The 14,037-nt window shown below is 55.9% G+C and overlaps 1 protein-coding gene across 2 annotated transcripts in view; it reads left to right on the forward strand.

The window, feature by feature from the left end:
- The first annotated feature begins 3,688 nt into the window (after window positions 1-3,688).
- Window positions 3,689-14,037, forward strand: part of LOC110578265 (NADH-cytochrome b5 reductase 3) — a 29,170-nt gene continuing 18,821 nt past the window's right edge. The window contains exons 1-2 of one of the 2 annotated variants that reach the window (XM_021687779.1): window positions 3,689-3,774; window positions 12,780-12,911. In XM_021687779.1, coding sequence (XP_021543454.1) covers window positions 3,754-3,774; window positions 12,780-12,911 — 153 coding nt within the window. In that variant the 5' untranslated portion in view covers window positions 3,689-3,753. Of the gene's footprint in view, window positions 3,775-12,107; window positions 12,120-12,779; window positions 12,912-14,037 lie in introns of those variants that run through there. The other variant, XM_044915779.1, reaches the window with a different exon arrangement.

Genomic DNA, 14,037 nt, shown 5'->3' on the forward strand with positions numbered 1-14,037 from the left:
ATTCTTTTTTTGTAAAGATTTTATTTATTTGTGTGTTTGTTTGTTTAGAGAGCATGAGCAGGGGGAGGGGCAGAGGGAGAGGGAGAGAGAGAACCTCAAGCAGACTCCCTACAGAGCATAGAGCCTGACGGGGGGCTCCATCTCATGACCCCGAGATCATGACCTGAGCCGAAATGAAGAGTCAGACGCTTAACCGACTGAGCCACCCAGGTGTCCCTTGTGGTACTATTCTTGCAATTTCTTTGAACATTGGGTATTTTTCCAAGTCTGAGGGCACTCAGAAATAAAATATCAGAAGTAGAAGTGGTCTTGAAGACACTGTGCCCTCCCCAACACCCACAGCCATCCTTTCTCAGAGGGGCACCCTGAAAGGGGAAGGCCTGAGCCTGTCACACAATGAATGGCAGTGAAACCTACCCTCTTGGTTTGAGTCTCAAGAGCAGGAGAGGGGGCGCCTGGGTGGCTCAGTTGGTTAAGTAACTGCCTTCGGCTCAGGTCATGATCCTGGAGTCCCAGGATCGAGTCCCGCATCGGGCACCTTGCTCAGCGAGGAATCTGCTTCTCCCTCTGACCCTCCCCCCCTCATGCTCTCTCTCTCTCTCATTCTCTCTCTCAAATAAATAAAAAAAAAAAAAAAAAAAGAGCAGGAGAGGGCCACCTAATCAATGTCATCCAAGCTCTTTTCTCTGAGCCCCACATACTCCCCAACACTATGGCCACCCTATAGACCTGCAGGCGTAAGCAACTCCCATGGAGTCTGGGTAGGAATCTATCCCTCTCTCTCCAAAGAAACGGAGCCACAACTCCCTAAACCTGCATTCCCTACCACCCCTGAATAGACATCCCACCTCCCAAGATGCATACAGGATCAGACAGGAGGGAGAAGAGGGAAGCTCAGAGAAAAGGGGACAGGAATTATAACGGTGTCCCCTGGAAAGCAACAGGCCTAGGGTCTCACTCGGCCATTGTAAGCAGATCAAAACCCCAGGAAGGACCTCTGTTGGGAGTTGAGGCCCAGATCAATAACTGGGCAAAATAAACACACCTGGACCAGTCCCTTTTCAGGGATGGGGGCAGCCAGAGGACAGGATTGCTGGGCCTGGGGTCCAAGCCAGCTGGATGGTGTGGCTGCAAGGGGTCTCTGGGGATGCTGGAGTTGGCACCATCCAGAGCTCATAGCAAATGTCCTGACCACATGCGAGCCTCAAGCAGACAAAATCTGCCCCCAGTTTTGGCTTCAGCTTCAATTTTTGTCCACTTGTGCGCCAGGTTTGGCCTCTCCAAGTTCATGTATAGCCATGGAATGTGGTCTCACAAGCAAGCAGGAACCAACACCCGTGTGAGGCCAGGCCTGGCAGGTGGGTCACTTTCTAGGGAAGCTTCCAGAAGTAACTAGGAGTGAAATCTCCTTTTGTGCTTTACATACTGAGGTGTGTTAGTGGGTTGAGGTGTAAACACAGACAGGATTTATTACAGAGAGAGCAAAATGCTTCAACACTTTATGTTGATTATGAACAATGTTAATTTTATATACAGAAAAAATGAAGAGGTTCAAAGATAAAGTGGATAATTAACATAATCTTATGAGAGGCAGTAATAACGTGATAACTTTAGGAGGAAAGCCATTTCCTTTTCGAGTCTACAAATGCATCTAATAATTTAAATAATAATACAAGACAGAAAAATAGATTTCATCTTAATTCCGATTTTGTAGGATTGTTTGCTGGACTAGCATTTATAGCCTTAGTCTAAATGTTATTTAAGTTTTGTTTGTATATTTAATGCCATCTAAGGGATGAATGTTTCGAGGAAAAGCCCTATACGGGAATTCTTCATGGCTTGTGAGGATGTATGATCAGAAGGAGAAAGCCAAGTTAGTCACCTCCAAATTTCACAAGGAGAACAAACGCCAACATCACATGTCCACATTTGTGATCATCATCATCATTAAAGAACATGAAGAAAACCAGACGTGACTGTGGAAAATGAGGAGGTCAGGGGTGAGCTTCTGCTCCCAGGCCTCAGTGGAAGGTGTTGTGGACAAGGGTGCTTGTCCAAAGCAGCACCTACTCATGGGAAGTTACTGGTTGCACACCCTGAACTCAAGCTTTCTGATTCTTTGTAATACTAAAATTGTGATCAATAGGGGCACCTGGCAGGCTCAGTCCATGGAGTATGCAACTCTTGAATTCGGGGTCCTGAGTTTGATTGAGCTCCATGTTGGGCATAGATTACTAAAAAAAAAAAAAAAAGAGAGAGCGAGAAAGAAAAAGAAAAAAATTGTGATCAATAAAACTGAAATCATACCTAACTGATCTGCTGCCACATTTACCCCTATATTCTATGGTAGTAGATCCCTTTCTCTGTTCCTCCCTCCACGCTGTCCCCTGTTGCCTTTTAAAACAGCCATTCACTCCCTCACATGCCTAAATCCTCCAGGGCTCCCCACATCCCAGTTCCCCCCACCCAGGTCCCCATACTGCCTCATCCTGACTTCACATCATCCCATTGTGCCTCCAGCTCCACCTGTATCAGCCTCTCCGGTTTTTGCAGCCCTGTGTCTGTCCACCTTGTTTCTACCTCCAGGTTCTGCCCAGCTCCTTCTGCCTGGAAGGCGCAGTTCCCTGCCTGGTCAGCATCACACTGCCGGGACACGACGCTTGGCAGCCTGAGCAGTCAGACTACCAGGAGCTCACATCTGGGTCCAAGACCATTCCTGAGGCCAAGGCCACAGAGCCTCCCTGGAGCCAGCATGGGCTTACACAGAGGCGGTACTATCTGTTAAATTCGCTCATTCAACAAGTATTTATTGAGCAACCACTATACCCTAGGCTCCAGGCATGCAGGGGACTTCAAAGCAAAGTTGGGGGGCTTGTGGGTGGCTCAGTGGGTTAAGCACGAGACTCTGGATTTTGGCTCACGTCATGATCTCAGGGTCCTGGGATTGCACCCCATCAGGCTATACGTTCAGTATGTGTGGGGGGGTCTGCTTTAGAATTCTCTCCCTCTGCCTCTCTCTCTAATAAATAATTCTTAAAAAAAAAAAAAAGTCTTGCCCTCAGGGAGCCCACAGTCCGCTGGGATGCAGTGGGCCTGGAGGCAGAACACCGCCCCCCGCCCCGCCCCGCCTCGCCCCCAGGGAACGCAATGGGATGACTTCAGCTCCAGGCCAAGTGCTAGGAAGACCACAGGGGCGGGACAGGCCTTGTCGAGGAGGGAACATTTGACCTGCAGCCAAACAGTAGGCCGGGGCTGGCTCTGAGGCAGTTGGGGGACAGTGTCCCGGAGAGAGGGAACAGCGAGTTCAAAGGCCTAGAGGGGAACGGAGCTAAGCAGTGTCAGGACCCGGGGCCCAGCACCGCGCTAGGTGCCTCCGTCGGAGTTCAGGCCAGGCGTGGCCTGGTGGTTTCCGGACTTTATGTTCCGGATCCCGTCGGGGGGGGGGCGCCATCTTCCCCCATTCTGCTGACAAACAGGACCCAGAGCCGGCCAACATCCCACCCCAGGCGGCCCCCCGGGCCACCCGACCGCGCGCTCGCATGGCGACCGCACTGCGGCCCGCGGCTGCGGCGGGCCAAGTGCCGTGCGCGGGGTCCCCCGTCGCCCCTTCCCCGCGGCGGCGTGCGGGGCGGGGCCGCCTGGGCCCGCTCGGTCCCGCCCCTCCTCCGAGGGTGACGCGACCCGGGGGCGGGGCCTGGGCGCGGCGGCCCGACTGTCTCGGGGGCGGCGGAGCGAGCACCGTGCGGCGCCACCATGGGAGCCCAGCTGAGCACGGTAGGCGGGGAGGGGCGCGGGGGGGCCGCGGGGACGGGGGCCGCGGAGACCCCACCCGGCCCGCCCGGGCCCGCGCTGGGCCGCGGGAGCCGCGACTCACGCCCCGGCCCTCAGTCGCCGGGACCCAGCCCTCCGCCCGGGGTGCGTGCGGGCGGCGGGCCCCGGGGGGCGGGCACCCGGCTGATGGGCACCGGGGCGCCCCGCCCGCCCGCATCCCCCCCCCCGCCCGCACCTCACATCCCGCCCGGTCCCGCCCAGAGGAGCGGGCTGCGCCGGTGAGCCGCGCGAGTGAGGGTGGGAGAGGGTGCGGCGGGGAAAGTTGGAGTGTGACTGAGTGTGCTGGTGAGCGAGTGGGAATGTGCAGGAGTCTGAGAGCGCCCGTGTGTGGCTGGGCGTGAATAAATGACACGACTAGGTGTAGTGCGAAGTGTGAGTGTGCACGAGAGTGCGTGTGAGTGTGAATGCGCACGAGTTTGTGATTGCAAATACACGGCTGATCGAATATGTGAAGTGTGAGTGTGCACGAGAGTGTGCATGTGCGTGAGTTTGAGAGTGCAGATGTGTGGCTGAGTGTGAATCTACGAAGCAGGGGTGGTGGGCATCGTGAGTGTGGAGGTGTGAGGCTGAGACTGTGTGTGTGTGAGCGAGTGAGCAGGTGGGAGTGAATGTGTGCGAGAGCATCTGAGAGCCCGTGAATGTAGGCGTGGAGTATATGTGTACTGTGGTCGGGTGGCAGGGTTTGTGGCTTCTCTGGGCCACAGTGACCGCGCTGCAGCCTTGTCTCCTGCCGGGAGGGGCCCTGGGGCGCAGCCAGGCCTGGCTCCGGCTCTCCTGTGAATGCTAGAAGCTGACAGACTTGTGAGCCCCATTTCACAGATGAAGAAATGCAACTCACACTTGGCCGCCTGCCTGTGCCTGGCAGGGCCCGAACTTGTGGGCTCCAAAGTCCACCACCATGCTGTCACTTTTGGGTCGGCCCAGGGCCTCCCCACACACCTGCCTCTGCTCTTGGATTTCTCAAAAGCCACAGTGGCCGGGCTGGGTGAAGGCTGTAGGCAGAGGGCAGCCTCCCATGCCCTTACACGTACTCTGGTCCCTGGTGCTGGCTGGGCGCAGGGAGCAGGCCACAGGCCTGGCACTGAGGACTAGGCCCAGAGCCACTTGCCTCCACCGCCACCGCCACCCCGGGTGCCTGGGACTTGGAGGGTGCCTGCTTCCTCCCTCTGGCTCTGAGGCTCCTCCTCACGGTGAGGCAAAAGGCCTCTTGGCCTGGGTACTTGTCATGGAGTTTGTGGCCCAGCCCAGGACTCTGGGGGACATTCAGACCAAGGAGCAGCCTTGCCCAGGGCGAACCTGTGGGTATTACTCAGCTTCGGAGTAACGTCCTGACCCTCCTCCTCCATTACTCAACCCCCTGACCCCCACCCCTGCTCTGTCTCCCAACGCTTCTCACCTTCTAGCTGGTGTTGGTAGGATTTGTCAGTGCGTCCCCAGCGTGTGGCCGCTCCATACATTTTTGCTGAAGAGCCAAGGCCTCTTGGCAACCCCCTTGTGAGGGGCAGAGCCCTGTTTGAGAGTCAGGAGACTCACCAACTCCACGGCCTCCTCGGTCCAGGGGGCCCACTGAGGACTCACAGCTGTGCTGGGGGCAGGGGGGCCGCAGTCCCAGATGGCAGGCCAGTCGCCCAGTGTTCCCCCGAGGTGGCTGGGCAGGAATTGCCCCTTCCTTGTGTGTGCCCTGCTGGGATCCCCGCTTAGCCCGAAATACCCACAGCAGACCCGAGCTAGGCCTCCTGGCACACGGTCTCCACAGGGTCTGCGGGAGGCTGGCTCGGGCCCTGGGCCCCAGACGTCTTATCGGAGATGTGCAGGCTCTGCAGGAGGCCTCCTCCCATACTCCAGGGGGCCCCAGCTGCAGGGGTGGCATTTGAGTCTGTCAGCCACCTGGGGGGGACACGGGGATTGGCCCGCCATCCAGGACAGTGGCTCCCCTGCCCCCAGCACGGCCGTGCGTGCTCAGTGGGCCCGGACCGGCTGCCATTACAGGTAGTCCCAGGCTTGCCACTGCCCCCCGCCCTGGCTGCCCTGTGCCTCATCTGTGGCCCTCAGCCCTGGCCCCAGCAAAGCAGGGCTGTGTCTCCCCTGCTGAGAGCAGCATTGCTGTGCACCTGCCCCTCCTCCCCAGTTCCCCTCCCCCACAGTTCCGAGCCAGGAGCCCCCCTCTGCAGAACTTCCTCCACTCCCTCCTACTTCCTTCCACTTCCTGAGAAGGGGACCAGGAGGGGGGTGGACACTCAGATCGCAGCAGGACAGCTGGTGGGCGACAGGCAGGTAAGGCTCAGCACAGGGAGCTGGCACCTGGGGGGGGGGCTCAGTCTGCCCATGCAGACCTAACCCGGGTAGAGTGGATGCCACGGTCCCAGTAGGGAATTCCAGGGGCTGAGCAGCAGGGCAGGGTGCCCCGTGGAGGGTAGCAGGCTTCCCAGCCCCTCAGCAGTGGTGGGTGAGCTGGGGGCTCCCTGGAGACATTCTGGGACTCTGGCTGCCCCTTCTGTGTCAGCAGAGGTGAGGAAAGGCAGGTGCTGGGTTCCCTGGTGGGCAGAGCATGGCCTGGGGGGCATCAGGTCAAGGCTTGGGAGGCAGCTGTCTCCTAGACCCACCCCCCCAAAGGCTGTGGTGACGGGGGTATGTGCGTGTGTGTGTATGTGTGTGTGTGTGTACATGTGTGTGTCTGTGTACGAGCAGCTCAGCTGAGGAGGAGCTGGGGTGGGGCCTTGGCCTCAGCCGTCTGCCTCCTGTTTACTCTGCCCACCGCGTGCAGGGCTGGCGGGGGCTGCAGAGTTGCGGGAACCCAAGTTGCGGGAACAGGGCATCCCTGCCCCTTGTGAATCTGGCAAAGCCTTCAATTTTCGGGAGATGAAGCCACGGTACCCTTTCCCCTGACTGCGTCTGGCTTCCCCACTGGCTTGAGCTCCTCAGGGGCAGGGTGCCCTGGCTTGTGTCCCCCGAATCCAGCGTGAGCCCTGGTAGGTGTGCTCCTGGGGGTTTCTGGCCTGAAGGACGAGCTGCCCACAGTGGCCTCCCCGGGTAGGAATGTTGCGCATGCCAAGTCCACCTCTGCTCTCTCAGGGGCCGCACGGTGCCCGCGGGCACAGAGGGGCAGTGTTGTACGGTGACTCAGTGCGTGGACTCGAGCCAGATGCCGGGGTTCAAATCCTGGCCCTTGGGCCAGGTCTGTCACCTGGGCCTCAGCTTTCTGGCCTGGAATGGGCTTCAGGATTATGGGAAATAATTATGCGCAAGGCGGCCGCCCAGTGCTCTGCAGAGCCCAGTCCCTGGCAGTGGGCGCTGGAAGGGAGGCAGCTGACCTGTACCACCTGCCCACGTGGGCGGCCCCTTCTGGCCTTGGCACTGATCCTACCATACCTCTGGAAGGTGGGTGCGCCTAACAAGATCGAAGCTAGGATCCTAGCCGCCTGGGCCTGTGCTCTGTGGAGGGCTGTGGGTTTTTTAAATCGACAGGGTAAGCTGGTAGGCCCGTGCCTTCCCGGGAGGGACCTGGCCTCTTGCCCTGGTTCCTGAAACTTCCAGACAAAATAAAAAGAGTCAGAGAAAGGCCTGGAGTGGGGGCGGGGGTGGGGCTCGTTGTTGTCCCTTCACGAATTTATCCACAAATATTTACGGAGTGTCTCTGCTCTGAGCTCTGGGGGTGCTGTGGTGATGAGACACCCAGATGCCCCCACCCTTCTGGGGCTTCTGCTCTGGGGTCTGCTGGTCCGTGTCAGCTGTGACCACATGTGGGCACTGGCCCCGGCTGTTTGAGCCCAGGCTGGCATCCGGGGTCCCCGAGGCTGGGACCTGGCATCTGGAAGGTCTGTGCTAGGGCTGCAGCCCTTGTTCAGGACTTGCCTTCAGAGCTGTTGACTTAGGAATTGTTTTCACTGCCAGTGTTTGTGGGCTTGGGGCAGGTGAGAGATAAGGGACAGAAAATTGGGAACCCAAGCCCAGACTTTACCCTGGGCCTCCCTGAGCCTCATTTCCTCATTTGTCAAATGAATGCAGTTGGCCTATCTCCCACTGCTGTGGGTCAGTGAGGAAATGCAAGGGAGCGAGCTGCAGGCCAAGGGGTCTTATGTTATTAAACTTGGCTGTGCGCTCGGGAAAATAAAACTCCAGGGAGCACCAAACACAACTCCAGCTGGCTCTTACTGTCATTTCAATTCATCTCCAGGGCTCCCTACAATGGTGATTTCTTGCAAATGTAACTTCACTTCATTTCTCCCTCAGCAATGTTCCCAACGGATATGGCTTCTCTGGGAGGGGCCTGCAGAATCTCCTCACTCCCACAGACTTTGCAGAGGGGAGCAGGGGCTGTGGAAGTCCCCTGAGGGCCTGATTAACTAGGGAGGGGCCAGTCAAGGAAGATTTGACATTTGAACTGGGCTCTGAAGGATGAATAGGAGTTTCCTGTTTGGATGAGGGAAGAAAAAGGGCATTTGGGGCAGAAAGAAGAGTATGCAAAGGCCTGAGGCAAGAAGGGCTTTTGGCCAGAGTTGTAGCCATACAGTAGGGGCCTTGAGTGTAGGCAATGGGGAGCCGTCGTGGGTGTTTGAGGAGGGGGTGGGTGCCCTGTTGGCTTGGCAGCTGGGGCCTCATTGTGGGAGGCAGGATATCAGACTGTGGTGGAGCAGGTGGGATTCGGGCCTCGGGTTCTGTGGCCAGGACACAGAGAGGGCATCCGTCCTGGGAGGTGGCCTAGGAAGAGCTAGACAGGCCTGGCGTTGAGTCCTGGCTCCACCCCTTGACTTGCTGCTGGACCACAGGCAAGTCACTTAACTGAGAAACAGGGACAGTAGTATCCCCTGTGAGTGTGGTCCCCTGAGGATTGGCTTCGGTGCGATTGGGGCAAGATACTGGCCTTCCCTGGGTCTGTTTCCTTATCTGTAACCTGATGATAATCATGGCGCCTATGGCCTGAGGTCGAAAGGAGGATTCTCCCAGGTTGCTCACATCCCATTCGCCAGCACTGCCAGCTTGGAAACATTTGCCGGCCAGCTCTGTGTGTGCCCTATTCCATCTCCGCCCCCCCCCCCACCTCTCCAGCCCTAGATGGGACCATCCATTTGCACTTGGGGAGGGTGGGGCCTGGAGAGGCAGAGATTCTCTCCTGAGGTCCTGAGCTGGGGTTTCAGACCTGGGCCTTCTGACCCCCGGGTTCAGGGCTGCCAACCAGGCCCCTTAATGAGACCCAGGATGGGCGAAACGCCCTGTGGTGCCTGGGATACGGTGGGTGCTGGTTAAATGGGCAGTGGCCAGAGACCCCTGCCTCATGGCCCCAGCCCCTGCTGTGATGGGTGGGGTTGGAGAAGGGAGCCCTGGCTGGCTCCCATGGGCCTTTCCTTCAGACTCATTAGTCACAGACCAGGGGCTCTGTGGGGTGGGGCCTAGGCTGTACCCAGCCTGGAGGCCCTGCCCGGAAGAGAAGGCACATTGTTCTGAGCCCAAAAAAGGGCCTGAAACCACAGCTGCGACAAGGTAACTTGAAGCTGCTGGGCCAGTTTGGGGAGCAGGGGCCAGGCCTGCCATGGGATCTTGTGCTTCTGCCCTTCCTTCACCTGGGTGTTCCATCTCCCCGGTGGTAGAGGCCCATTGAGGACGGCAGGAAAAAGCTCCTGTGTGTGCACCCACATTCCTCTGTGACCTGGGCGCCGCCATCTCATCTCATATCCCGGCTCCCCCAGGAGGTGGGCAGAGCAGTAGCTCTTACCTACCTTCTACAGATGAGAACACTGAGGCTCAGAGAGGCCTCAGGTACTCAGCCAGAGCGCCTTCCCTGGGTTGATAGAAACTGGGGAATCCTGGCAAGGCTTCTAGGAAGCCAGGGAGCAGTGGGTTGGACCTTGAGAGGCAAGGGTCCTCTCACCCAGCCACTTCCAGGTCCATGCTCTGCAGAATATGCTATCTCCAGAAGCCCACAAAGGAAGCAAAGAGGCCTCCATGCAAGCAGAGAACTTGGCTCTGAGCTTCTTGGCCGCCAAGGCAAAAAGGGGAACTTATGGGATGATGATAAGGAGAACACATGGTCATTTGCTGAGAGAATTAAAGTCAGGGAGGTGTGCTAGTGATGCTTGGAGAACAAAACGTGAGCCAGCTTTCTGGAGAAGCAGTGTTCTGTGTGGACACACAGGAGCTTTTTCCTGCCGTCCTCAATGGGCCTCTACCACCGCACTGTTCAAACCACCAGTGTGGGCTCCTCCCCACCCCACCCCCACTTTTTATTTTGAAATAATTTCAGACTTACAGTAAAGTTGCAGTAATGTGCAAAGAACCATTGTATACTTTCTGCCCAGATGGACCCAGTGTTAACATTTACTATATTTGCTTTATTGTGGGTGTGTGTATATTTTATTTATTTTTTTAACTATTTAAGAGTAAGTTACAGGTATGATGCCCCTTTACCCCCTAAGGACAAGGCCATTCTGTTGCCTAATTACAGGACAGTGATCAAATCAGGAAAGTAACGTTGATGCAATGCTCTTACCCCTTTTTTTTTTTTTTTTTAAGATTTGTATTTATTTGACAGAAGAGAGAGAGAGTGAGAGAGCGCACGAGTGAGCGGCAGGCAGAGGGAGAAGCAGGCTCCCTGCTGGGCAGAGAGCCCGATGTGGGGCCAATCCCAGGACCCTGGGATCATGACCTGAGCCAAAAGCCGACGCTTAACCGACTGAGCCACCCAGGCGCCCCTGCAATGCTCTTATCTAATCCATGGGTCTTAATTCAGATTTCACCCATTGTCTCAATATTGCCGTTTATAGGGGTGCCTGGGTGGCTCAGTCGGTTGAGCATCCGACTCTTGATTTCAGCTCTGGTCCTGGTTGTGAGATCAAGCCTGTTTCCAGCTCTGTGCTCAGCAGGGAGTCTGCTTGAGATTCTCCCCCTCCCTCTCTGCCCCTCCCCTGCTTGTGCTCGCTCTCTCTGTCTCTTTCTCTCAAATAATAAATAAATCTTTAAAAAAATATTGCCCTTTATAGCTGTTTTATTTCTGACGCAGGATTTAGTCCAAAGCCACGCATCGCATTCTGGTGCTCTGTCTCTTTGGCCTCTATATTGGTTTCCTAGGACTCTTAACAGTCACCACAAACTACATAAAACAGCAGACGTTATTCTCTCACTCTTCTGGAGGCCAGAAGTCTGAAATCAGTGTGTTGGCAGGGCCACCCTCTCTGGAAGTGTAGGGAAGGGTCCTTCTTGTCTCTTCCTGCTTCCAGTGGCTGTCAACAATGTTTAGCTTCCTTGGCTTGTGGCCACCTTGCTCGTCTTTGTCTCTGTCTTCATGTGGCCTCTGAGTCTTCTTTCTCTTATAAGGACACTTGTCATGGGGTTTAGGGCCCACCAGAATAATCCCAGATGATCTCATCTCAAGATCCTTAGCTTGGTTGCATCGGCAAAGACCCTTTATCCAAGTCAGGTCACATTCCCAGGATCTGGGTGGCTATATCTTTGGGCCACCATTCAACCCACCAGAGCTTCCTTTAATTGGGACCAGTTCTCTGACCTTTCTTTGTTTTTTTGTGCCGTTGACATTTTTGAGGAGTCTTGGCCAGTTGTCCTGGAGAATGGCCCTCACTGTTTTCCTCATGGTTAGAGGCAGATGAAACGATCCCATTTCACAGATGGAGAAACAGCTCAGAGGCGGCTAAGTGATTTGCCCCCGGGACAAAAACAGCGAGAAAGAACAGGTGACCACTTGTCTTCCTCCACAAGGTTGTTCTCCCCAAGTAAACCGAAGCAGTGAGCTATCTGGCCATGGGATTTGGGTTTTCTGTTTTTTAAAAATCTAAACACCGGTGCCTGGCTGGCGCAGTCAGTTGAGCATCCTCTTGGTTTCGGCTTGGATCGTGATCTCGGAGTTGTGGGATCAAGCCCCGCATCTGGCTCTATGCTCCGCACAGAGTCGGCTTGGGACTTTCCCTCTCCCTCTGCTGCTCCACCCCATGCTCGTGTGCTCCGCCCCCTCCCATAAATAAATAAATCCTTAAAAAGAAGTCCACTTTAAAAAATAAATAAAAATCTAAACTAGCTCTTAGGGTCTTTGTGAGGTTGAGATATGGGGGGCAGGGGGCTGGCAAGGAGGAGCCTCTCAGGGTCATGCAGGAGAGTGAGCATGGGCCCGCTGTTTGAGTGGGATTGGGGAAGTGAGTGGACTCAGGTTCACATTGCAGCTCCCCACCCACCAGCTGCTGTGTGACTGTGGGCACGTTGCTCCACCTCTCTGAGCTGCTTGCTCATCTGTAAAGTGGTGGTGATGACAACCCACTGAGGGTTGTCCTGAGATGAACGCCCGTGTGGGGCTCATCATGGTGCTGAGCAGTAGACTCTCCGAGTTTCAGGGGACCTTGCAGATCATCTGGTCCATTCATTTCAGAGAGGGAAAGGGACTTAGCCAGGATCCCACAGCCAGCAGGAGCAGAGCTCCCCAGTGCCCAGCTCAGTGCCTCAGCTGTCTCTCCCACCTTAAGGCAGAACTCTGGGCTCAGAGGTGTGTCTATGTAAATAGAGCTAGCGCTCAATATCACTTAATAGGACCAGGGAAATTGACTAAAGGAAGGGAAGGAGGGAGGGAGCACAGATACACAGTGCTCAAGATGAAGCACAATTGTGAACTTTACTCTGAGCTTCCTGGCAGCCAAAGTGAAAAGGGACACATGCTCTGTTATGTAGCTTTCTTTGTCCTGGTTCCTCTGGGAAATGGAGCTTTGCCAGTGACTTAGGAATACGGTGATAGGTTTCATGTGCCTGGGTTTTATAACTTTGCCCAGCCGGCACCAGAATGGATGCTGGGATTCCCTGGATGAGGATGGTGGGGAGAGGGTGCTCCTGGCAGAGGGGACAGCATGAGCAGAGGCCTGGAGGTGTGAACCAGCTGCTGTGTCTGCGGGAAGGGCAGGGGGCAGGCCCCTCCCCGTACCCACCCTGACCTCGTGGGTCTGTCCCTGTCATTTCAGTTGGGCCACGTGGTCCTCTCCCCAGTCTGGTTCCTCTACAGCCTGCTCATGAAGCTGTTCCAGCGCTCCACCCCGGCCATCACCCTTGAGAGCCCGGACATCAAGTACCCACTGCGGCTCATCGACAAGGAGGTGAGTGCCCGACACCGTGGGGGTCTGGACCCATGGAGGCTCCTCGCCCTCTTTGCCAGCATCACAGTGTTTCTCAGCACCTGCTGTGTGTGCTCAGGGCCCCGGTCCCCGCTCCAAAGTAGGTCCTGTTGTCTGACCTTCTTATAGATGGGAAATTGAAGTGATGTTGCCTTCTAAAGTTACCTGTAAGCGTGCAGAAGGATTCAAACCCAGGTCTCTGACCACAGAGCCTGCTCTCCGAACTACGCTCTCTATCCCACAGAAAGCCAGAACAAGAGGGATCCCTCAGGACTTTGGGGTCGAAGCGCCCATTTAACAGATGGGAAAACAGAGGGCAAGAGAGGAGCAGGGGGGCGTTGGAGGTCACATTGTGAGTTAGGGGTAGAACCAGGATTCAGGCCTACCGCCGCCTTGGTCCCAGGAGCTTCCCAGCCCAGTGCCCCTTTCCTTAAAGTGAATGACTGCTCCCTGCCCCCACGGTCATCTACTCCGGGCCTGGTGCTTGTTGGACCCCGGTATCTCTTCCTCTGTGCAGATTCGTGATCCCGTTATCTCGCTATGGGGCTCCATCCACCCCCCTGGAAGGCTTACTCTTGCCCTCCTGTTTGACCCTTTTCCTTTTCAAACGTCTGATCATGATTTAAAACCATCCTCTCCCTCCTTTGACTTGCCTCCCTATAACAGCTGCTTTTCTCCCTACTCTCCCTCAGCAGAGCCCCTCCCTGCTGCTATTTCTGGCCACCGGCAGCTGCCTTGGAAGGGTGTGACAGGGAGAACTGAGTCATGGAGCAGAGAAAGTCACCTGCCAGGCCCTGAGCCCTGGGCCCTGGCTCCACCCTGAGCTCCATGCGAGTCTGAGGTCCCCTGAGGCACAGGACCGGGAGGTCACAGACACATCAAAAACCAAAGATAGGGGGGAAAAAAAAATCGCTTCCCAGAGGCTTTTACCAGGCTTTATCTTTTCATTATGTTTTTTTTTTTCTTTTTTTAAAGATTTTATTTATTTATTTGACAGAGAAAGACACAGCGAGAGAGGGAATACAAACAGGGGGAGTGGGAGAGGGAGAAGCAGACTCCCCGCCGAGCAGGGAGCCCGATGCGGGACTCGATCCCGGGACTCCAGGAT

This window comes from Neomonachus schauinslandi, chromosome 5 (assembly GCF_002201575.2).
Source record: "Neomonachus schauinslandi chromosome 5, ASM220157v2, whole genome shotgun sequence".
In the NCBI taxonomy this organism is placed as follows: domain Eukaryota; kingdom Metazoa; phylum Chordata; class Mammalia; order Carnivora; family Phocidae; genus Neomonachus; species Neomonachus schauinslandi.